The sequence below is a fragment of the Brachycentrus maculatus genome, unplaced genomic scaffold, assembly GCF_059751285.1.
Source record: "Brachycentrus maculatus isolate JH-2025_06_01 unplaced genomic scaffold, ASM5975128v1 h1tg000104l, whole genome shotgun sequence".
Classification (NCBI taxonomy): domain Eukaryota; kingdom Metazoa; phylum Arthropoda; class Insecta; order Trichoptera; family Brachycentridae; genus Brachycentrus; species Brachycentrus maculatus.
Genome location: NW_028280858.1, coordinates 2,393,285 through 2,421,104, shown reverse-complemented (window position 1 = coordinate 2,421,104; position 27,820 = coordinate 2,393,285). Strand labels below are relative to the sequence as shown.

The following is a 27,820-nucleotide window of genomic DNA, read 5'->3' as shown; positions in this document are numbered from 1 at the left end:
TCATTTTATTGTACACAATTCACGACTGTACCGTAAAACTTTTAGTAAAATTTGAAAAGACTAACAGTTTTTTTTTGTGTTTAAAATTATTAATTTTACTTACCTACTCACATAATTGAGAATCCAATAACGCAATACATTTTGACATCTCAATATATGTAGATAAAGAATATGGGTGTCTGGGTGTCTTGTTTTGTCAATATATTATGATTTAAATTTTGAATTTTAGGGAATCTTTAAAAACAGTATTTTAAAAAGAAATTAAAAATTATTTATTGATTTGGCGTTTAATTGGTAGAACTTCATTTTAATTTGTGTATTAATTTTAAATCAATCACAGATTTTTTGAGTCTACTAAGTTGTATTTTATTAACAAAAACACATAAAAAATTGACAATTGTTTCGCCTTGTTAGGGCATTATCAAACGAACATTCGTTTGATAATGTCCTAACAAGGCGAAACAATTGACAATTTTTTATGTGTTTTTGTTAATAAAATACAACTTAGTAGACTCAAAAAATCTGTGTTTGATTTAAAATTAATACATAAATTAAAAATTAATCAGTATTCGAAACTACACTGTTTGTTGGAGGCATATTAAATACCATCATCAATTATATTTCTTTTTATTCGTACAACAAACTTCGTACAATAAACTTATATTTTTTTATAGAAAGCGTAAAAAATACAAACCATATTATGGGCAATATGTGTTATATTTATGTTTTACTTGTTTGAATATGAAAGTTATTCTTTAAAGTTACATACAAAAGTTTTTATAGAAATGTTAATATAGAAATATTATGATTTAATTTGTTTCCCAAATTGATTGTTTTTTTATATTATTTATGTAGGCAGTACCTTGGAGCCACATTGTACATACACATATCGCTCACTCCTTTCAACAACGTCATAAATAAAAAATCGTCAATTTTCAGTTGTGCGTGTTTTCGGAATGCCCAGATAATGTACTTTATCCCGGAAAGTAGCATATTTTTAACTTGATATTTACCCGCAACAGGACAAAAAGTGTTGTTTTTGCATTTTGAAGAAAAGGTATATTTTTAATATTTTTCAAATGGAGAATAAACATTCAGGTTTTACCTAAAAAGATCTGTTGCACAGTGAAAGTTCAATAAGTGGCTTGATATTTATTTTTAAAACGTTTTATTATATTCTTAAACGTTAAAAACGATCTCCTGAAAAATCAAGTTTTTTATATATATGATGCTATTGAAAGAAGTGAGCGATTTATGTGTGTAAAATCATATGTTAATATGTATCCCTATTTATTTATTTTTTTTTAAAAAAAGCTAAATATTCGATACCAAGTAGAGCTTTATACTGCGAAATGGCAAGAATAGTTTTGATCGATAGATTAGAGATAAACTTCGTGAATTTGATGAAACTTTTCAAAGGATGTGACACGAAGATTGATGATGAGATTGAGGAAGATTGAAAAAGATAGGCTGCGAAGAGATAAACTAAATTCACCAGAGCAGAGTGGACTTGTCAATCGTCGGAATAATCGCGAGCATCGGGTATCCTTGACAGGACACACGAATTATAAGAAAATACGCAATATTTACCAGGAGGAAGTTAGGCAGTCTAACCTGTCAAACCTCTGCCCTCTCTTGATTAAACCAGTCAGATGTACTTTTTTGTCGTTTTATAAGTTTACCTTCAATTCTCTAATTACAATGAATAAGGTAATCTTATTACAAGATTTATAGATAAATTCGTAGATTTTTGTATCTTCTAGCATTAATAAAAAAAAATTAATCTGTGTTGGAAACAGAAAAGATAAACTAGTGTGGGCTAATCAGGAACTCGTCAGCATTTGCTTATTTTTGGGAGAAAACTGAGTAAAACCTAAAGGGAAGCCGGACTGTTGACTGCCGTCAACAGGCTTTCCGTTCCACTAGAAGAAGGTTTGGCCTTTAGTGTCTTAGCTTGGTTCATCGTGCCAATGTCCTTCAATGTCCTGTCAAATAAATATAAGTAATATTTTTACTGTAATATTTATTCAACATTACCCTGGACTGGTAATCTGAAGCGGAGGGCTGATCACCTTTCCTTAATGTGTAAACGATCAAGATAACTCGATCGTTTATATGACGTTTATATGACGCAGTGCCTATGCACCATTAGGTTGCGGATAAGGGTTTTAAAAATAAAATAAAAATGTATGAGAAGGTGTATGAATGTGCAAGAAGCGAAGATTTTGTGATAAGACAAGTTGGTGTAGCGTTCTTTACCCTCTGCCTTCCACTTCGGAGAAGCGGTGTTATGGTCAGTTAGCAAGTTATTTTTAGATAGATAAATATGTATTTTATATCATTTGCAAATATGTTTATACATAGCGAAACGTTTTTGAATCAGACAAATATTTTATCGACAAGAGATTTTTTATGTTTGTGATAATAAAATCCTGAATAAACACAGCTCTCGTGTCAAGGGTTGATATTGAAACATATCGATGTGGTCCTAAGTCAACAGTATTCGAACTTCTAGTCAGATCCACTCCCGCCGAACTCAGTCGAATTTCGCGATAACGTTTAATATATTTATGACATGTTCGTATTTAACGTGCCGAGATAACAGTTGGTTAAGTGTGTAAAAACAGGCATAAACCGCTGCTGCTTACACAATTAACTATTAAACCAAACATACAAAGGACATTTAAGGATTAAGCAAAGATGGTATTTCATACACGACTCCTTAACTCGGAACCCTTTACGATGGAATTAATTTTACGTTTCCCCTAGTACTAATTTCACGACGATTTTGGGGTATAAAATTCATAAAGGATTCAGTAAATAAGTTATAAGTTACGACATTTTATGTAATGTGAAATGGCTATATATATATATATATATATATATATATATATATATATATATATATATATATATATATATATATATATATATATATATATATATATATATATATATATATATATATATATATATATATATATATATATATATATATATATATATATATATATATATATATATATATATATATATATATATATATATATATATATATATATATATATATATATATATATATATATATATATATATATATATATATATATATATATATATATATATATATATATATATATATATATATATATATATATATATATTATATATATATATATATATAAATATAAATATATGTATATATATATATATATATATATATATATATATATATATATATATATATATATATATATATATATATATATATATATATATATACAATATAAATATATGTATATATATATATGTATATATATATATATATATATATATATATATATATATATATATATATATATATATATATATATATATATATATATATATATATATATATACAGTATAAATATATGTATATATATATATATATACATATATATATATATATAAATATATATATATATATATATATATATATATATATATATATATATATATATATATATATATATATATATATATATATATATATATATATATATATATATATATATATATATATTTATATATATATATATATATATATATATATATATTTATATATATATATATATATATATATATATATATATATATATATATATATATATATATATATATATATATATATATAAATATATGTATATATATATAAATATATGTATATATATATATATATATATATATATATATATATATATATATATATATATATATATATATATATATATATATATATATATATATATAAATATAAATATATGTATATATATATATATATATATATATATATATATATATATATATATATATATATATATATATATATATATATACAATATAAATATATGTATATATATATGTATATATATATATATATATATATATATATATATATATATATATATATATATATATATATATATATACCAGGTCGTAAACCCAGGGATGCTCAGACTTCCATCTTTTTTCATAAAAAAGGGAATAATGAAACATGTTTTATATCCTTTTGAGTTTTGTTATTAATATTTTCTTCGATAATTTTTTTTCACAGAAGTCGATGCCAGCGCCTTTAGCGTACAGCACTCTGCCACGCGGCGGGCACTGGCCGAGCTACGGTGGCACGATAGCCGGCGTGCGACCGATGGCGCTGCCACACCCCAACATCCCTCTTCAGCACATGCGCACCCTGCCGCGCGGCTACTGCGCATCCCCTAGAATCCAGTCCCGCGAGGAGGTCATGCGCTCCACCTTCCAGACCGACCCCACGGGCTCGCCCAGCCACATATCGGACGAAGACGTCACCACTGCCACGCCAGAAACACCCCTGATGATCAGGGACAAACGGGAGAGTACCGTCTGACAGACAACGCAGCTGTAAGGACCTTCTAGAACTGTTCAATTACGTCAGAAGGTCCTCACAAGTGTTTTACAAAATGTGCTAAAGTATTTCAATAAGACGTGCCATGTTTTATACGGTATTATTATGGACTTCAGTCCCTGACCACCAAAAGTGTAGTGCATAATTGTTTCAATGCATGGTTTGTGAGAAAAAACAACTTTTATTTTTACTAAGTGTAATCGTTTGAGTACATTAATTTCAAACTTGATTCGAGAAAAAAAATCTGGATAATTTAAAAACCGTTATTTTCGTAAAATACTACCTCAACGGCCCTTCACTGTGATTTAATTGGGAAAAATTAAAAAAAAAAAAATTATAATCAAACTAAAGTGATATTACTTTTAGTTTTTTTTTTCTAAAGAACATCTCACATTCACTGTTGCTAAATACTGCTGGAAGACTATTCCATGCCATCGTTCACTCAACAGCAAAAGACATGCTTGACGGAGTTAGTGCGCTGGTTACGAGCTGGTAAGATGACTTTACCCACGAGAGTTGCTGTAGCTAATCGAAGCGTGTCACGTCTATCAAGCAATTCATCTGGAATACACGACTCTTTTAGATTATCTACTTATATTCTGCGTTGATTTAACAGTTTTTGAAAAATCTTCTTTAGCCAACTGTTCTCTCCTGCTGGATAGAAACCTCTTCCATATTCTTTAATATTTTTCGGTCGGTTTTTACCCCCCACAGCGGCTATGTCATCGGACCATCTTTTTGAGGTCATTTAACGCATCTTTTATTCTTGTAAGGTCTCCATTTCAAAATTTTAGGGGTCCATCTGAAAACTACCATTGAAAAATCAAAAAACAATTTTTATTAACACTATTTCGAACCAAGAAAAAGTGCTTCAGTACCTCAATACCGAAAAATTAAAGTGAGTGCTGATCACAAATTAATTTTCGTCTTCTGACCCCTAGTTGCATTTTACTGATACAATTTTTTAACAACATTTTGAGTCTCAATACTTGTTCACAAATCTGGATTATCTCCAATTATAGGAGTATTTTTCATATTATTTTTGACATCTCATCAAAGATGAAGAAGAATATGGAAGTCTGGGCATTAACGGGGCTGACAACCAGCCTATTACGGTGAAAAATGCCCAGACATCCATATTCTTTTTCATCTTTGATGAGATGTCAAAAAAAGTATACAATTTTTTATTTACCTGTATTCGTCATTAATCAATTATTTAAATTAATGTGCTCAGTTACACCTTGTAAAGGGTAGGAACATCTACCCTTAAACGATTGTATGATCTCGCATATAATGTTTTCCAAATAATTCTAATTGGGAAATATATAAAACGTATTTTGTGATATTAAAATAAATGGTACTTTAACGTTAAAATAATTTTTGTCTACATAGTTTGAATAATCGAAAATATACTAACTGAAAGTTAAATTAAATTATAAAGTTAAATTATAAACGTAATAATTAAGCTAAAGTGTACATAAAATAGTATTACTCATAATAAGGAAATTAAATTTAAAAGAAGTATAATTTCTAAAATTGTACCAATGGTTGGATTGTTCTAAAAACTAAATAAATGTCAAATAATATTTGTCGGTATGTTAGGGAAAAATATTTCAGGAATTATTTGAAACTAAAATGTAAATAAATAAATAAAATAGTTAAATTTGTTAAAAGGAGTTTTATAAACTTGTAAATAATGTATTAAATTTGTACAAAAATAATTATAAGTATTAAAATATGAGTGTAATGTATTTTATTTCATTTTACAATACTATAAGTTTATTAATTGACTAAAACAGCATATTATTGACTGGATCTTTTAAGACTGCACTCAAATATGTATGTAAGTATACGCATATTTTTACATACTTTTTAATTGCATAATTGTGTTCATATCAATCAAACGAACATAATTCATCTTTTTGTCAACCTATTCACATACGCCAATGAATATTCATGTATGTATATCTATATTCACTTTTAAAATATTTTAGCTAAATTAAGCAAAAAAACAAACAGAACTTTGTTTTAAGCTATTCCAGTTTCCATGATCAATACATCCGTTATATTTTTACATATTCGTTATATTTTTACACATCAATATAACATATATTATTATAATAATGTTTTTTATAGTTTCAAATTGTTTATTGAAGGAAGCGATTAGAAATTATTAATTAACTGTTAAAACCACCCTTTTTATATTCAATATGTTATGTCAATATGAAATTAAAATTCCCTATTAAAAGAACTGCAAAAAAAATATTATTTATTATTATAACAATCCTTTATATATGTTAAAAAATTAAAAATTCTTTATTTGAGTAATAAATAAAAAAATACATATACAAAAATACCAACCGCAAATTAATCAAGATAAACTCACTTTCAATATTTTTAAAACGATTGAATGATTCTTATATATGAAAACATTTTTTTAACAATTCCAATAATACGTTTTTTGCTCCTCACAGTAACAATTGAAATTGGCCCTAATTCATGCTCTATAAAAAATATTTTCTCTGTTTTTTTGTTGTTGCTAATCCTAAGATTAATCGTTCTTTGATAGAAGACAATGCCTTGCCTTCTTTGTTCTCTTACCTGTCTTTTATTTAATCATAAAAAGATGTCTCTCAGCAAACATTAAATTATTTCAGTCGACAAGAAATTTCATTAATTTTTCACAATACATATAATGTATGGTACGTGAGCTTGTTTTAAACTATTATAACAATAGAAATATTCACAATCATTTGTGGGCAGCTTATCTTTTTATTTTCATGTAAAAAAATATTGAAAATACACTTGGCAAAGTTAATTTATTTTAATTTAATAATTTTACCTAATTCTTACATTAAGAAATCGCATTGTCCCTTACGCTAATTTTTTTTTAATCTATTAAAAAAACCGCAAATGTTTTTCAATTGCTTACAAAACATGATGTTTTACAAATACTAATAAATCATCAATAATTTTTTTTAATATCGAACAGTAAATTAAAATCATTTTTTTAATTTTTTCTTTCATGTTTATTTTTAACAACTAAGAATTGCTTTTGAAAATGGCATTTTCTTCATGACAATCATATTTGTCTTACATTTCATTAATATCGTTAAAAACAAATAAAAAATAATGAGTTATAATAACCACAATACAATACTTTTAATATAAAAATGAAACGCTTCTACAATATAATACTACTTTTGAGGTTGTTAATGTAAACACGACTAGTTTCGAAGACTGCAGATGTTTTCAACAGGTAAAAATTATATAAAAGTTCGTATTTTTGTCTGTAGATGGAAACATCTGTAAATCCCGTAACTTGTCGTATTTACATTAATAAACTCAAAAATGGTCCCATAGAATTTTTTTTTTTACATTTCAACCATCATATTATTTTCTATTGCAAAATCAATAAATATTTCCCATAAGTTAGTTGTCATTTATGGTATACTTGGTAAGTTTTCTTTAACATTCAAATGAAAATAAAAATTGTTGTTACACTGCATTTTTTCTAATTATTTACCATAATCAATATGTATATAACATGTTTTTCTTAAGGTTGTGATTCAATCAATCTCAAATAACATAGATTATCTCTGTATAAATGTAAATAGTTTTGATTAAGATACTGTTTATATCGTTTTACATTAAGCAATAAAGTCATAGATACAACTGTACAAAATTCAAAATAAACTTACTATATCAAAATACGCCATTTATACTTAAATGATATATTAAGGAATTCTCCTTTTATACGATATAAACTTAATATTGATTTTTCGTGCATTCTGTTTACTCATTGTTAAATTTTTCAAATACTTAAATAACTATACTTTGTTATGAATTACTTAGACAATTTTTAACTGTTCAAAAATTTAGAGTACATTAAAAATTAATTGGATTTCAACGTTTTACTGATATTATTTTCTTAAACTTTTACATAAAATGGCATCAGTTTTTAATTTGTTAAACATATTTTTTTTACATACTTTAAACGTTTGTAGTATTCATTGGATATTTGTTACATTGAATTTGTATAAACCGAATTACCAGCAATATTCTGTATATGGTTAATTTTATATTTTAATTGACACTGCTGTGAAATATAGATAAGTGGAAAAAATAAAATTTGATTAAAAATGTGTAAGGCTTTTTATTTCGCGAGTATTTTTGCCAAGAATTTGCACTCATGAAATACATTAAATTATGGTAACATTAAACATAAAGAGTAAATCCACTCACAAGTAGGCAAAGGCTGTGAAAATTATAAAGTTGAGGCCTGAGTAGATGATAAACGGTGTTGCATAAGCCGTACCTAAAATTCAGAGTCACTTGGACGTTAGGTAATTTAAAAAAATGATTTTCATTACTCCTTTTAGTTTAGATTTGATATTATTTATTTATTACTAAGAAATATTGAAAAGTTGTCTTTTTTTGACCAATCTAGAACAAAAAAAGTAAATTTCAGATATTAAGGATAAGCCTCCTGCGATGTCGATTCCCAGCTATTGATCCATCTCTTTGGTTGTCTGCCCGGAAGTCGTCTACCATGGGATTGGACGTACAGTGCGATGTCTGGATGGTTCCATTCTCCTCACGTGCGCGTACCATTGTTTCCTAAGTAAATTATCCTTTTAAATAAAAACGTTAATGTTCGTTGGTTCTAAATCTCACATTTTCTAAAATTATTTATCCATTGCCTTGAATTTTTGACACAGCGTTGCATTCAAATATGAACATGTTTTTAACCATCAATATTAGCAAATGTTGGTTGATTTATAACTTGTGACCGGGTAAAAATATGTTTCGTTGAAAAACGGTATGTTTACCGCAATGGCAGTGCTATCTGTTAAAGGTCACACTTATAATACACAAAATAAAATGTTAACGTCACTGTTAAATGCGAATCACTTAAACCTGCCTTTGATAGATCGTAATCTATGTAAATATTTTTCATATTTTTCTTTATCTCTGTTGACAAGTCAATGAAAATTTCATGCAAAAAATCGATTTCTTAGATTCTCACCACAAATTATCTTACCCTCATCTTAATTAAATTAAGTTCTCAAATTACTGTCCTTCAAACCCCTATATGGAGATTGAGATAGATAGGATTGGCACGTGCCAAAAAACATTATATATTGCCTATACCAATTCGTTAACATTAATGAAATTTTCATCGACGGTATATTGAAAATTTCTTTACATTATTGATTCTGCCGTATCTCTTCACTTTTGTTTGTTCAAAATACAAAAATTATTGACTTTTCTTAAATTGGCAATTTTTTTCGACTTTCGATTTTCTTTTTTTTTTAAATATATATATATATATATATATATATATATATATATATATATATATATATATATATATATATATATATATATATATATATATATATATATATATATATATATATATATAACTGAAATTTTCAAACACACGCGATATATCTACGAAAAATAGAGAAAATTGATTGAACAATGACAGATTGACGACGCGCAATGGTTTTTCCTTTTTTTCATCGTATAAAAATTAATCGTCAATCACTTTTATATCGTGGACTCACATGAAGAAGATAGAATTTTTTTCTTCATTTTACTGTTTATCGATCAGGAATACAGAAAAAGAAAGCTTTTGAAGAATTTATGCAACATACGTATGATATTTCAACATATTTTTAGACGTTTTTCCTTAAATTATTATTATCATAATTTATTATTTTAGAATTTTCCCTGACATTTCACTCAGATAATATTTTTCAATATGAATGTGACTATTTATTCAATTCACATTACTTGATATGCTTTAAACCTATTGTTTTTTATTATTATTCGTACCAGGAGCACATAAGATGTATGAGGTTAATAGGCTGTACGAGAGACAGAAAGAGATAGAGTATGACAAGATGAGGCTGAAGTGTAGGGAATGGTGACAACCATTGATTGATTACGGCCGTCCCTAAACACGCACCCAGCGTGGGAATTACCAGCCAGCTGACACGTGAACAGGCAGAGGCGGACTCACCGCTCGGATTACCGGGAACTTACTGATAATCGCTCCAAACAGTTTGCCGAAATGAAAATACAATGTTTTTTGCACCGCTCCTCTTATCTTTGTACGTGCTCCCCTGGGATCGAGGTCCTGGATTGTCATTCATAATCAAATACGTCTTCCTTCAAGCCGAGTAGCTTATTTTGGATAAATACTGTGTGGTAATCTTAATGAAAATGCGACGGTATAGAATCCTATCATAAAAAAATACATGAATTTCATTTTATCGTTTTCATCGTGTTTTTGGCTCAAAAACGGACAGAAACCTATTTTAAAAAATACCTTACTTTTTTATATAATAAAAATAACAAGGTTTTTATTGAAAATGATCGGAGAAAAGTAACAAAATAAAAATGGTTAAAAACAAAGTTCTACTTTTATTTCATGAAGTTTTTTTATTTTAAAATCCCTCGATTTTGATTCATTTCTGTCATTTCTGCCAAAAAGTCAAGAGTTCTTTGCTTGACTAAGCGGTGGGTACAATACTTAACCAACTATATTTGGTTTAAAAATATGGAAAATAATATTATAAAATAAAATTCAATAGCATAATTCTAGAGAGATAATGTGAGGATATTGGCTACTTTGTAGTTTATCTTACATTTAATTGTAATATTAATAATATCAAATAAATAAAAAAGTTTTAAAAACGAGAGAAATTAAAAAAATTGTAAATCATTAGGATTTAAAATAAGATAAGTGATAATAAAGAAAATATTTTCCTGGTATAAAAATGTAAAATGTGAAAACAAAGCAATATTATGCAAAATTGTATTCAATTCGTTTTATTTTCTATAAATAACAATAAAGAAATAAGACAAATAAGAAGAAAATGGTGTGCGTATGTGAGGAGAGTGGATTCATCAGGAGTCCCCTACGTTGCACTGGACAACCCCAAAGTATCCCGGGCAGCCCATCAAAGAGATGGATTGACAGCTGGGAATCGACATCGTAGGAGGCTAATTCCTCATAAAAACAGGCCACAAGGCTACACCAAGTTAAATAGGAAGAAGATGAAACAATTTAAACTATTATTTTCCTTATTTTCAAAACGCTTGTTAATTTATCATCCCAGCTTGAAATTGGTAGAAATATCTTATAAATGAAATCAGAGTGAAAATTTAAAATGAATAGTGCAGATTTAGACGTATTGTACCTGGAGCTAAATATGGCCCTGCTTTTTCGTAAGAAATAAACCGTTGGGGCAGAAATATGGAAACACGTAATTACTCGTCAAAATACCATATCTTCATTACACTTTGGTAATACAAAAAATAATATTATTACTTTTTTCTCATCTTAAGAAAACAAAACAAACTTACGCTTATAATTATAATCCCATTAAGGATCCTCTTACGAAAATATTTATGTTAGTACTAATTTCTTATGAAACCATAGTATTATTATCAGCATATTTTGTTTATTTTTTCTATCAGACACTGGAGTATTTGAGCTACGATGATATATCACTATATATATAGGCGTATAAACGTGAGGTATCTATCGTTTTTATATGAAATGAAATCTTAGGATTCCAAGGATTATAACCTGGCATTTGGCTGTGTTGAGTGAGCAAAATTTTTCTGGTAAAGAATTTCACCCATATCTTAGTCAAGACGGAATAAAAATTATCATAACATTATTGGTACAGAAATTAATAAAAAAACGAGGAATTCGTTTGTTCTGTCAAATAAACCTCGTAACACAATCTTCATACATGACTCGATATATTTTTTAAATTACTCAGTGCTTATTAAAACACGATATTCGATACTTCTTCCCCAAATGTCTATTCGTATTCATTATTCACTTAATTATTTTCAGTTCGCGTAAGGTAAACATCACGCGTTTCAGTAAATTATTTTCGCTTGGCGTATCACATATCAAAATACGAGACCTTTATTTAGATGAACCGAAATGCCATTGAAAATTTAATTATCTCATATTAATGAGCTTTTAAAACAATATAGGAAAACGATTATTTTTAATTAAAACGTTGTGCGCAGCATGTAGTACGTCATTGGTAAGTTTGGCGATTGTTGGTCAGAAATAAATTTCAACCAATCAAAAACGTGGACAGGCGCCAAGGGTCTTGGCATAATTGGATTGGGACAGTCGACTGCGAAATTGGCGTCACGGGTTCGATTCCTGTAATTGTTTCTATTTTTATTATCAATGGATTTTTCACACATATCTTGCCTATTATTTTTCACCTCAGAAACATATAAATACGAATAAATGTAATGGTAAGTGGGATATTTACCTAAGAAGTTTCTTTAACCAAAAAATTTAAAAGGGAACCCTATGCGGATTTTAACAAATGTTCATTTAGAGCTTGAACCATAATCCTTGAACCATTAGAACCGGAATTTTACAGACTCGCTACGAAGAAGAATATTTATAAATGGATGTTTTTAAATCCTTCAATTTTAAAAACCCGGTTAGGATCTTGAATACATCTAAATAAACAGATCTCTCCTAGATAAAAACATTCTCAAACCATCCATAAATGCTGTCGTGAACTTTATGTATATATATATATATATATATAGATATATATATATATATATATATATATATATATATATATATATATATATAGATATATATATATATATATATATATATATATATATATATATATATATATAATATATATATATATATATATATATATATATATATATATATATATATATATATATATATATATATATACATATATATATATATATATATACATATATATATATATATATATATATATATATATATATATATATATATATATATATATATATATATATATATATATATATATATATATATATATATATATATATATATATATATATATATTATATATATATATATATATATATATATATATATATATATATATATATATTTATATATATATATATATATATATATATATAAATATATATATATATATATATATATATATATATATATATATAATATATATATATATATATATATATATATATATATAAATATATATATATATATATATATAATATATATATATATATATATATATATATATATATATATAATATATATATATATATATATATATATATATATATATATATATATATATATATATATATATATATATATATATATATATATATATATATATATATATATATATATATATATATATATATATATATATATATATATATATAAATATATATATATATATATATATATATATATATATATATATATGAATACATATATATATATATATATATATATATATATATATATATATATATATATATATATATATATATATATATATATATATATATATATATATATATATATATATATATATATATATGAATACATATATATATATATATATACATATATATATATATATATATATATATATATATATATATATATATATATATATATATATATATATATATATATATATATATATATATATATGTGTATATATATAAATATATATATATATATATGTATATATATTTATATATATATATATATATATATATATATATATATATATATATATATATATAAATATATATATATATATATATATTTATATATATATATATATATATATATATATATATATATATATATATATATATATATATATATATATATATATATATATTGTATATATATATATATATATATATACATATATATATATATATATATATATATATATTGTATATATATATATATATATATATATATATATATATATATATATATATATATATATATATATAAACATAAAATCTAGGAGTGAATTTCTCGTTGTACATGAAATGATATATTTCATATTCAAAATGTAAATTTGTATTAAAATCATTATAAAATGTTGGTTGATTTTCCGTTTTATAATTAAAATAAAACAAATCACAATGTAAGTGCTTCAAATTTAAATTATATGATATATTTTAGTCACGTTCAATTGATGATATCCTGTGTTTTAATATACAATGTAATTAACATATTTATTTTTTACATCAAAATATCTCATGAATATCAAACTTTTTTGGATATCAATAATAATAATAAAATATTGATATAAATAACTCCTAAAGTGGCTAAACCCAGAATTAGTAAACAAAGATCTAAACACACTCAAAACATTGTGAATGAAAATTAATCATTTTAAATACTTTATACAGGCGAAAGTTTAAAACAGTGTAGCAACGAGAAAATTGCAAAATCCTAAAAACATGCAAGGGTTTATTCTTCATTAAAAAAAGTTAGGAATATTCACGTCTGTAAACAGCTTGTAACACCGCACTCTGCAGATACAAACATCCCTAGTCGCTAGCAGTTGCGGACAGTTGAAATTTGTTCCGAAGTTAGTCGCCGGGACAGGCTCTGGAACGGGGGCCACTTTAACGCGCAGACAACGGTCGCCACAGCAGGTCACTTACTAAATAATTAACCATCAACGGCCACAAGTTATAGAACGTTTCATCATAACGTATTTAGCCCTCGACCCCAACTCTGCAAACTGAATTGCGAAGTGCGATCTTTGCGCTCCTCATACGGTACAAACTTGATACGGAAATAATTGAGAATACTAGTGCGACGCAACAGAAGGACGAAAATCAAACATTCTCCTGGATATTATGTCCATTCGCTTAATTATGAAATGAATTTCCAATAAAATTAACAAAATTATTTAAGGAATACTTAAAAGATACCCTTTTTACGGACTGTTATTTTTAATATTTTTTTTTATAATATATATTAATTTACATGTTTGTACAATGGAACCTCTCATAACGATTAATTCACATAAAGAGCAAACAAAAGGTGATAAAGTTGTTCCCTTAACGAGCGACATTTCGCATAACAAGTTACAGATTATATATATATATATATATATATATATATATATATATATATATATATATATATATATATATATATATATATATATATATATATATATATATATATATATATATATATATATATATATATATATATATTTATATATATATATATATATATATATATATATATATATATATATATATATATATATATATATATATATATATATATATATATATATATATATTTATACATAATATATCATTCGCACTTCTCGTGTTCATCTCGGACAACTGTATTTATAACAATCAATATAGAATACTGAATGTGAGAGGAAAAATAGAACGAGGACGACAGAAAAAGACTTGGCACGATCAGATCAATCAGAACCTAAAATCTGGCGGTGTCAAAAGTCTGCATAATCGGAGGGCATGTATGACTAGATGTGTAGATGTGAAGGAGGCGAGGAGTGTATGTCAGGACAGAAGAGTGTGGCGTTCCATCCTCTCTGCCTACCCCTGCGGGAAAACGGCGTGATGGTAGTAGTAGTAGTAGTAGTTGTAGTAATTGAGAATACTAATAGCGTGGACCTACTTTCTTGGATAATTTTAATTTGTTCCGAATCACGCGATATATTTGTGACCTATTCTTAATCTACTAAATATTGGATTAAACCAAATGCCATTTCAGCAAGTTGAATTCGTTAGTCGCAGATGGTGCTGATTCAACTTTCCTATCATTATTCATGACGGTTTACCTTCACCGCGTTTTCGAGCTTCCGAAGTTCCAAGTAGAAGAGAAAATATTACAATATTGATCCGTCAGTCTTATGTCGAAAAATGTATGCACGTACTTTTTTATTTTAAATGAGATCAAATCTTAATTTAATGGAATTTTATTAATTTTAGGTGTATTGTCGAATTCAAAGCGTTAAAACAAATTTCTCTTTGCACATCGAACCGAAAAAAGTGTTATTTAAAAAAAATACTGTTAATAAAATATGATATATATGGTAAATATAATAAGATAATATAAACAAAATCACAACATAACTCCCTTTTTCTGTAAAATATTAGATTCTACGTACAAAACAGTGATACATTTTTTTTAAATTTATTCCTTAATACATGGCAAATATAAACAATAATAAGCTAATATAAACAAAATTAACATAACTCCCTGTAAAAAAAAATACTTACAAAAAGTGTTTTATTTTTGTTCAATTTACTCATATATATAATATATGGTAAATAAAAAAAGTTAATTAAAACAAAATCACATCTTTACTCCCCTTATATGTAAAAAAAAAAGAGAATTTACATTGAAAAAGAGGTACTCTTTTTAAGTTTACTCCTATATACGTGGCAAATATAATAAGCTAATATTTTTAAACAAAATCACAACATAACTCCCTGTAAAAAAAAGAGAATTTACCTCCAAAAAGTGTTTTTTTTTGTTTAATTTCCTCATATATATACTATATATATATGGTAAATATAATAAGTTAATTAAAACAAAATCACATCATATCTCCCCTTATCTGTAAAGAAAATGAGACTTTACATAGAAAAAGAGATACTCTTTTTAAGTATACTCCTATATACATGGCAAATATAATAAGCTAATATTTTTAAACAAAATCACAACATATCACCCCTTATCTGTTAAGAAAATGAGAATTTACATATACTTACACACTTAAACTGTAATTACGTCAGATGTTACGTCATCACGAGTCGGAAATTTGAGTTCTATGGGCTCGATACACAAGTAGAGTAAGTATATAGTAAGTAAATGTATATAAAAGTATATAGTATGTAAGTATACAGCAGCTTGCAAACCCTATTCCACTTATAATGAATTAGCAGCGCCAGTAAAGGGTAGTATTTTTTTAAACTAATTTTAACATAAATAATAGAAAAACAATTTTACAATTTTTTAAATTTTTTTAATTCAATTTGACCAGTGACAGGATTTTGTCGTTACCAGCATCATCAAACTGGCCATGTTGATCCCAGTCACATAATTTTAGTCCGATGATGTCGGTAATAACAAAACCCGATCACTGTAGTCAAATAAAACAAAGGTGAAGAAAAAAAAACAATTAACATAATAATAATAATAAAACCCTTATCCGCACCCCAATGGTGCATAGGGCACTGCGTCATATAAACGCAGAGTTATCTTGATCGTTTATACATGAAGGAAATATGATCAGCCCTCCGCTTCAGGTACCAGACTAGGGTAATATTGAATAAATATGACAGTGAAAAAATCACTTATATTTATTTGACCCCCCCTGGGAATCGAATCCGGGACCTCCAGAACAGTAGTCGAGCGTGCTGACCATTACACTACGGAGGCGGACAAAATTCTCCTTCTTCAAACATCATCATTAATTAATCTGCTTCGCAAATTAATTAATGATGATGTTATATGACCAAAACATACTGAATTGCTTTATTAAGTCTTGTTTTAGTTTTCAATGGAAGAGTTTTTAATACGATTGTTGATATCATTAATTTTGTAGATATGATGGACGGTAATGATAAATGTAAAGAAAAACTTAAAAAACATATTATAAAATTCGAAAATCTCTTTGAGTGATATTGTTGATAAAATGGTATTTATAAGAATTCTCTCTGATAAAAATTTCCACGGTAATATTTTAAACATTACCGCGGAAAACTTTTTAATTTTCTAGTTGCTAGAAAGTGCTGGTATTCTAGTGATTAAGGTAGAACTTAGCAACTTAAAGTTCAATTCTGACCAAACCCCCTTTCAGCGACCACCCTGACGTCGAATCGCTGCTCCTCTCGCGGTTACACGGACAACAAAACAACCCAGCGGTTAATCATTTCAACGCTTAGCTTCAAGCAAAGGTAAGCTTTCTGCATAGCTCCTGAAGAATTCATTCAGCTTCACAGAAAATTTGGACTTGTGACCTTAAGGCTTCTCGCTCATTGCGAAAGCTATTACCAGCTGCATGACTTCGGGTTGAACCACGAAACGTAATTGATGAAAGTTGTACCTCGGTCTCTATTGCACAATGTGTCACATATTTCACCTAGGTAAAGAGGAAAATATTAATGTGGTTCTTTAGTTGCGATTCCTTAATCCGGCGTACCAGCGTTGAAGTCCCTCAAAAAACTTGTACGTTTCTGAATGATAATAATTTTCTGAAAGTATTTATTGAAGTAGTTTTCAGATGGGATTAAGTTTTTTTAGTATTTATATGTCTTTAGATATGAAGGTACTCATAAAATTAATTTTTTTTTTTTTAAATCATTGGAAAAATTAATGAAATAGTCGTTAAAATACATATTTTTTAAAAATACATCAAGTGATGTTATTGAAAATGCATAAAGTAAAGGTGATGTGATATTTTATTTTTAATTAATGTTTTACTTAGTAAATACCACTATTTCTTAAAATCTACTGTGACACGTGTTTCGATGCATTCCGCATCATTTTCAAACACACGTGTCACATTAGATTTTAAGTAATAGTGGTATATACTAAGTAAAACAATAATTAAAAATGGATACATTTTACCACAGAGTGACTGCCGAATCAATTAATGATATTTTATTATTAAATATACAATACCTTAGAATAGTACTCATAGAGCAAGACCTTTCCCAAACAAGTGACGTGATTCATCGAATTTCATGGAACAAATCAAGTTATTCACCGAACAAATCACGTGATTAATTAAACCATTCACTAAATTCGTGGAACAAGTCACATTGAATTATCGAAGAAATCACAAAATACATTTATAAGTCAATAAATAATTACCGTAAAAATTACAAAATTCATAGAACAAATCACATGATATAAGGTACAAATCACGTCAAATATCATATTAATAACTTAATTCACCTATTAAGCCACTTAATTCATAGAACAAATCACGTTTCTAATCGTTTGAATCACATAATGCATCGAACAAATCACATAATTTATCGAAAAAGTAACATAATTCATGGGGCAAGTTAAGTTTTTCATCGAACAAGTCAAAAAAATCGTTCATAAATAAGAGCGTCCACCGCTCTTAGAACTGCATGCTTTATTCCGACTAATTTTCACTGTATTTCGATAAAATTGACTCGCGATATTGTCAATTTTGTTTTTTTTAGCACCTACTGAGATTTTTTACTCAATGTTGACGATTGATTTATCAGGAGTCACGAATTTTAAATGCTATATTTTGTTAAGAATTAGCCATTATTTGCTTCTTTTTTTGCTAGCCACACTAAAGTAGAATCGAAGAAAATATTAAATTTATTTATTTTACAAATTATTTTACAAATAATTTTCGGTTCCCAATAAAATAACAAAAGAAATTAAATCCCAACGCCACTGTTTGGCGATTTCCTCACGTACTTTATGACACGAAAGCTTCGAAATACACGTTTATTTGAATATTAAATTTGTTTGGGATTCTTTCAATAAGACAACTTCTCGAAACAAAGGACGAAATTCAAGGACCAATTAATGTTTTCGGAATTTATAAACCCCTCCGGAGGGATCAGAACTCCACGAACATACAATTTCAAATCTCTTTGGTGTCACATCAAACATTGTTCTTTGCTTAAGTGGGAAATAATAATTTATTTCAATGTAAATTCTAGAATTATTTATTTTATTAAAACATTACTGGATTTTCGTTGTGGAATTCGTTAAAATAACTTGTCAACTTGGATAAAATATTTATATTTTTAATTTAAGCTTTACATAGAAAGTACCACTTTTTCTTATAATCAATTAAGTCAATTTAGTCAATTTAGTCACATTTTTAAACACCGTGTTAAATTATAATAGAAAAATATTCGGAACGCATCGAAACACATGTCTAAATAGATTTTAATAAATAGTGGCATTTACCAAGTAAAATATAAATTTAAAATAGGTAAATATTATCACAGAGTGTCTTCCGAATCAATGAATGAATATATTTCTTTATTTAATAGATGACTTTTATTTCATTTTTTGTACTGACTTTTCTTGGTGGAACTGCTTTTTACATAATGGAACAACAACTACATTTTTTTCTTCATATGTATTTTATTTGACCGGGTTTTGTCGTTAACGACATCATCAGACTGGTGGGAGGCTAGACAAAATGTTATAAACACAACAAGGCAGGGTTTGAAAACCATGATTTTATTTAATATTCTGTCAAAATTTCGGTAACGATGAAAAACAAATGAAATAATTGTAAAAAAAACTACATAGATGTTATTTTATAATATAGCCAAATAAACAGACCATAATATAAAATACCCAGGCCTGCTCCTTACGATTGCAGAAAGAAGGTGAGTACATTGCGAAGGCACAAACTATAGGGGATAACTCCGCTTAGCCTAAATGAACCAAATTATCTCCGACATGCGTTTTAGCGAATACGCTGAGTTGAAGAGACGAGCGGAGGATATATACGGGTGGAGACTGACCATGAAAGAAGCAAACCAATCATCACACAGATTGCAACCCATGAATAAGAAAATTGATTGTCTTTCAAACCTTACACGCCGCTTTATCTATCTTTCTCTCACTTACACACTCCACAGATATACCAGCATTACTATGCACTCCTGATAAATCGTCTTCTTTTGATGTATCATGTCAGGTCCCCCTGGCGTCGACTATCACTTGAGACTAATTGTCTTCATCTCGGGCAGCTTTAAACAGCACCTCGACGATCTTGATCCTTGTCCAATCTCGTATATTCCAAGATCTGTCTTCTGCCCACACCTCGTCGACCCCCTATATATTGCCTTTCATGATTAGCTACAATAGCTCGTACTTCTCTCCTCTTAGCGCATGCCCCAGATAGGACATCTTCCGGACCTTGATATCAGTCAGCAACTGTCTCCCAACACTTAATCTTTACATCTGCGTTGGTGTTTTATTTTTTTATTGGAAAACCAACAGAATATTTCGAAAAAAATAACAATATATGATAATATACAAAAAATAACAATTCCATTTATAGGTTTCCACCTAAGTTATCTTAAAATAAAACAATTTAAATAAACTGTCATAAAAGTATAACTATATAGATCATTTCTTTATCAACTGGTCAAATAGACATCAACAATAATTCTTTTAAACGTACCTATTAAAAGAAACATTATTGATGTCCATTTCATTAAGCATTTCATTGCACATTTCGCAGGCTCGATTTAAAAATGAATTTTGGTAGGACTTGGTGTGCATTTTAGGGATTTTAAATAAGTTTTTGTGTCTGGTCTGTGCTCCCGGGACTCTAAAATTGATGAGTGATAAAAGCTCTGGGCAATCTACATAATTATTTAAAATTTTATACAAAAAATAAGGTCAGCATTGTTCCTGCGTGTAACGAGCTTGGGTAAATTCATAAAATCATTGCTTGGAGCCATCATGCTGTTGCATACATTTGCATTGCTGACCATATCGGTCCATAGAATGTGTAGCATTATACGCCTGATACATCACCAGATGCAAATAAAATACGGTTAAAAAAAATCGTCAACATGTTATTCTTTCTTTCACCTTCCCCCGCGAGGCCTCGCAGATTCGATGCCCTTTTAATTTGTGTAGTCTTTGTTTAAATTCGCTCGCGAATTCTCTTTTTCCTTATTAAAGGTGGCTTTCTAATTAAAAAGGGGAGACAGGGGCGGAGCGGGGCCTGAGTTATGTAATATTTCCTCCGAAAGATGGGGTGGGGCGCCATTACGCCCCTGTGCTGTGGCACCTTTGGCTTTCTCCGGTGAAAGTCCTAAGATATCGCGGGAAACGTTCTCAATCTGTGATGACCACAAACGTATTTTTTGTGTTCTTGTTTTTACTGAATAACCATCAAAGTTTCTTCTTTTAGAGGCTTGTCTGCAGTTAGGATGGATAGGAAATATAAGAAAGGTAGGTAAGGTAATTGTGAAAAATACACCACAAACACCCAGACCAGTTGAAAACAAATCTCCTCCTAATAAACAATGGTTGGAAATATAACTCAAAACTTTAATAGAAATAATTAACGAACTATCACACCGTTTCTCCACAGAGGTAGGCAGACATAATAAAATGCGGACTAATCTCTCTTTGTATACAATCTTCGCCTCTTCGATTTCATACCTCTTCTCATACATACACATCGACTCCTGACCTGACCCCATGCAAGTGTTTGAATTACTTGATAATGCCAAGTTTTCCACGAAATAATAAAAAATAATCAAGAAAAATGTTTGACAAACCCAAATAAGTAGAAAAGTAATTATCATTTATTTGGGTAATTGGCTTGTATCAAAATAAGCCAAATATTTGACTAACAAATATTAGTAAGTAGGTACCCACTTACGTGGATTGAGTTGGATACGAACTCACTATTGAAGTGATTTTAATTAAATTGGGAAAATGTTCGATTGAATCATAAAATAAATTTAAGCATATTATAGATGCCTAAAAATATTTGTGAAGAAGAAAAAAAGTTAGGTTTGAATATTTATAATAGCAAAACTATTTCACGTTACGAAGAAAAAATTATAAAAAACAACTCTAGTTCTGTTTTTACTCTAGTAAAAACATTTTTTTTTTCCATTGTAAAATTAACATAAAAAAAACCACAAACAGAACTTAAACATATATTTATGTTATGTTAAACAGCTAAACAATTTAACAAACCAGAGGGAAAAGTGGAAAAGAAAAAATGATATAAGTGTGTGAAATTTTATAGGAAGAATTGTGAATTTAATGCAGTATATAAAGTGATCACTTAACAGTTCGTAAACCCTGTAAATTCACATACTTTCTTGTTTTCTTCTTCATCTATGCATTCCTCTTCTTATTCTATTTTTCGAATATATTCTTCTTCGTCCATGTTTAGACATCAATAAAAAAAATGTCCGAGGTACAAAGTAACAGTTTTACATGCACGAGTATTATCACTTGAGTATAAACAATGAAGTCCTTCTATAAGCACAAGAGTTTAGTCTCTTTTTTCAAGAGGAACAGCGGAACTAGTATTAAGATTTGTCAAAAGTAGAAATGCCCATCAAATGAATTGCATTGTAATATATTTTGTAACCATATTAACCCTGTAATATGTTTTGTAACCATATTAACCCTGGATTACTAAACCATCCCACTATTTCATCATTTTGTGTTCTCTTTATCTTAAACCCAAAGAATTTTACTTTCACTTCTAAAATAATATTTTTATTGTTATGTTTTGAATATTGAAAGCATTAACTTTGTGGATCATATTGATATATTATTTCGAGAAATAAAAATACTTTGTGTTCTGATCCACTCACATTTTTACTAACCAACTAGTTTCGGCAACAACCTGTTGCCCTCTTCAGGGTTTCATTTATTACTAATAATAATAAATGGTAATAATAATAAATAACAATTCTATTACTAATTACATTAATTAATTAATTACATTTATTACTTATAAAAATAAATGGTAATAATAATAAATGGTTATAATAATAAATAATAATAATAAAATAAAAACTAGTAATAAATGAAACCCTGAAGAGGGCAACAGGTTGTTGCCGAAACTAGTTGGTTAATAAAAATGTGAGTGGATCAGAACACAAAGTATTTTTGTTTCTCGAAATAATATATTTTTATTGTTAAATCATAAAGGTTTTTTCTATGTAGTATTTTTTAAAGAATATTTAGTAACAACTTAATATTATTTAAAAAATATTACGTAGAAACAAAACGGTTATTATATAACAATAAAAAATATTATTTTAGAAGTAAAAGCAAAATTCTTTGGATTTAAGAATAAGAGATCACAAAATGATGAAATTAATTAATTAGGGTACATTAGTAAGATACGACGCGAACATTGTTTATTCCACGAATTATCATTTTGCCGTCGTAATTTTTACGAAAGCTTAGTACGCTCGAGTTAAATAAAAAGGGGTATTTTTCCCATTAAAATTATTGCTTTGTTTTCACACAGTTGCAGAACCACACAATGTTAACAATACAAGTATCCAAGAATGACAAGACCATCCAAAATATAGCAAAACGGAACTATCTCCCCGTTACATCTGGAGTGTGGTCTTAAGATAAAACGAATTACGTCACCATTTCGCTTAAACATCGCATGTATTATATTTACATTTTTTTATACAGATGATTGAATGAGCACTTGACCGATTTATAATAACTTATTAACTTTATCCTGAACACTGCAACTTCTCTTGTCTCTGCCAACCCCTGCGGGGAAGCGGCGTGATGATTAGCTATTTTATACGATTAATATTATAAACAGAGGAAGACTGAGGGGAACTTGGAATGATCAATTGTTTTAAATACCTGAAATTGGTCAGGTCAGGAATCACAATGGCATGTATGACGAGATGCGCGAATATGGAAGAGGCGAAGATTGTTTGCAAAAACATTTTGATTTGGCTTTCAATTCTCTTTGTCCACCCCTGCGGAGAAGCAGCGTGATGATTATTTAGTTAGTTAGTTAGTTATTTGAAGAAAAAAATCACGTAGTATGTAAATACAGACACACATTGCTACTACTGAACATTATCAGAACCCAAAGAGTGTATAGGGCACTGTATCACATTGATTCAATGTTTAATTGATTTGTACTGCACTTAAGTTATCAGTCAAGGGTAATATTACACATATTAGAATTTAAAAAAAATGGAACCCAATGCGCTGACCACTACGCTATGGAGATGGACATTAGACACGGACCAGAAAATAATTTACAATCAAGAAAACCCTGCCTCAATCCAGACAGTCCCTTATGAACCATTAAGTGCGAATAAAGAAAGGAAAAATAACATTGGAACTTCGTATTATTGCCAAGTTGGTATTTGTTTTAGTAAGGGTGTAAAATGCAACACCCCGATGAAAAATAACCGTTAGCGTGATTCCAAAGGGTGGCGTTTTCCTGTCGCGAATTAATATACATACGCTTTAGTTACTTCCTACAAATACACATTTAGTTACTTCCTACAAATCCTTACAAACAGATATAATTGTTTGTTTTTTGTGTGTTAAGATAGGTGTCATATCCCCAGTCACTTCTAAAACACTTTGTTACATTGTTGCTTTTCTGTGGAGGGTTAAAATAGTCACACTTATTCTGCATTTATTACATGTGAGGCCTACATGGCGCTTATACCAACTATACGTGGATAAATCTTGGTCATTTATGTGATTAGCGTTAGTCGATGTAACTTATTTAAAAAATAATAAAAAGTTTTACTAAGTAAATACCGCTATTTCTTAAAATCTATTGCGACATGTGTTTCAATGCATTTCGCATCATTTTCAAACACCTCGTTTGAAAAAACAGTGTTTATGGTATACTAACATCGGATCCATGTTACTGTTAAAATGGATAGATATCACCACAATATAACTGCCGAATCAGTTCCTGAAACTAATTAATTCTAGGCCCAAAATCACTACTTTCACATGCCTTAATTTAAGAGATAAAAGCAATATTGAAATAAAAGTTATCGCAACATTTTCAAAGAATTACAAAAATACTACAACATTACATATGTTACTTTCAGAGATTTTGGTTATTATTTTTTTAAATGTTTTTCCTATTAAACTAACTAACTAACTAATCACCACGCTGCTTCTCTACGGCGGTACGCAGAGAAATAGAACGCCAAACCGATCAGTATATGCGAACAATCTTCACCTCTTTCATATTCTTGCTTCTCCTCACATATACCCGCCGATTATTCCGACTCCCGACCACCCCCAATTATTTGACATACTTGATCATGCCAAGTTTTTTTCTTCTTCCTTTGCTTATATTAACAACCAAATCGGCCTAGCAAATTTGTGTTACTATTTTTTTTTCTCTCACTCGATCACTTAACTCTTTAAGTATGGTGGAATTAAAAAGGTCCCACATTTATGATACACAAATATGCAAGGTTGGGGTGTTTTTTTAACACCCCAGTAAAATGACTTAAGGCACAAAGATTTATATAATCTCCCACCTATGTATCTTAACAGTTAACTACAGTCTGTTCACAGTTGTTTTACCTCTATTTTTTTTATTTTTTATTTAGCAGTATAGGTATTTTTTTTTAATTAAAAAAAAAACAAAAAACTAGAGGTTTCATAACTGAATTTTTTTAAATTATTTATATGGCAGTAAAAACAATTTAAAAAATATACATATTTATACATATATATATATATATATATATATATATATATATATATATATATATATATATATATATATATATATATATATATATATATATATATATATATATATATATATATATATATATATATATATATATATATATGTATATATATTTATATATATATGTATATATAAATATATATATATATATATATATATATATATATATATATATATATATATATGTGTTTTTTAAACTAGAGGTAAAATAACTGTGAACATACTGTACGTTCACTGATAAGTTTCGCATGCATACTTCACGAAGTCAGCTGCCTTCGATTTGTGAATGCACAATCATTCTGTGAAGCTTTTAATTTAATTTTTAAAAAAATGCAACTCTTGGGTTTTTTCTGTCTCAAATTCTGTGCTTCAGAGAGTTAAGGGATATAGATTCACTGATTCGGATCTTCTCAATTGACCGGATCTAACCAACCTCTGACACTTATAACTAGCACATCAAAACTGCATCCTAGAAATATTATATATTTCTGTAGCTTCATACAAACCGGAGCATTTCAACCGGTTGATCCTGGTCGAGTTAAGCGAAAAATAATATTCAGATGTATGCACATTTCCTGGCATTTACCTGCCAACTCGTGACTTAATAACATCTATCACCTCAACATGTACTGAATGTTTTGCCACCTACAAAATACATCCGTATATTAGATTTATGTTTTGTACTGACATATCTTGGTGGAACTATATATTGAAAGCTGTCTCACCACATGCCCAGATCTGATACAGAAGCATCTAGGCTTCCTGACAGATCTGCCCTTGCAAAGCATTTTTTAACTAAGTTGCGAAATTTATTGAAAATGTGAAACAACATAAAATTGTGTCCCGACTTTGCTGTGAATTTAAATTTAAAAGCTTTCAATATACCTTCTATATATCTTGGTGGAGCTGCATCTTATTTTTATTTATTTGTTTGGAAATTATACAGTTTATACTAAAAAATATAAAAAATGGTTTGATTGACAAAACTAAAAGTCAGTTAATCATTTCACATAAAATACTTAATTGCACGTTAGGAGGGAAAAGAGAAGATTGTGTGTGTGTGTGTGTGTGTGTGTGTGTGTGTGTCTGTGTGTGTCTGTGTGAGGATGGGAGTGAAGGGTAAGGGTATGGTAAAAAAAAATAACAATTATTTGGTTTTTATGTATATTTTTTATTTGATCCGTGACTGGGTTTTGTCGTTACGACATCACCAGTTTGATGATGTCGGTAACGACAAAAACAACCGTCA

General features: G+C 27.9%; 1 protein-coding gene across 1 annotated transcript in view; it reads left to right on the top strand.

Moving 5' to 3' along the window:
- The window catches only part of side-VII (sidestep VII transmembrane protein), a 238,925-nt gene extending 233,836 nt beyond the window's left edge, over nt 1-5,089 (top strand). Inside the window, exon 16 of the mRNA XM_088258892.1 lies at nt 4,097-5,089. Coding sequence (XP_088115018.1) covers nt 4,097-4,405 — 309 coding nt within the window. The 3' untranslated portion in view covers nt 4,406-5,089. The remainder of the gene's footprint in view (nt 1-4,096) is intronic.
- The last annotated feature ends 22,731 nt before the right edge of the window (nt 5,090-27,820 follow it).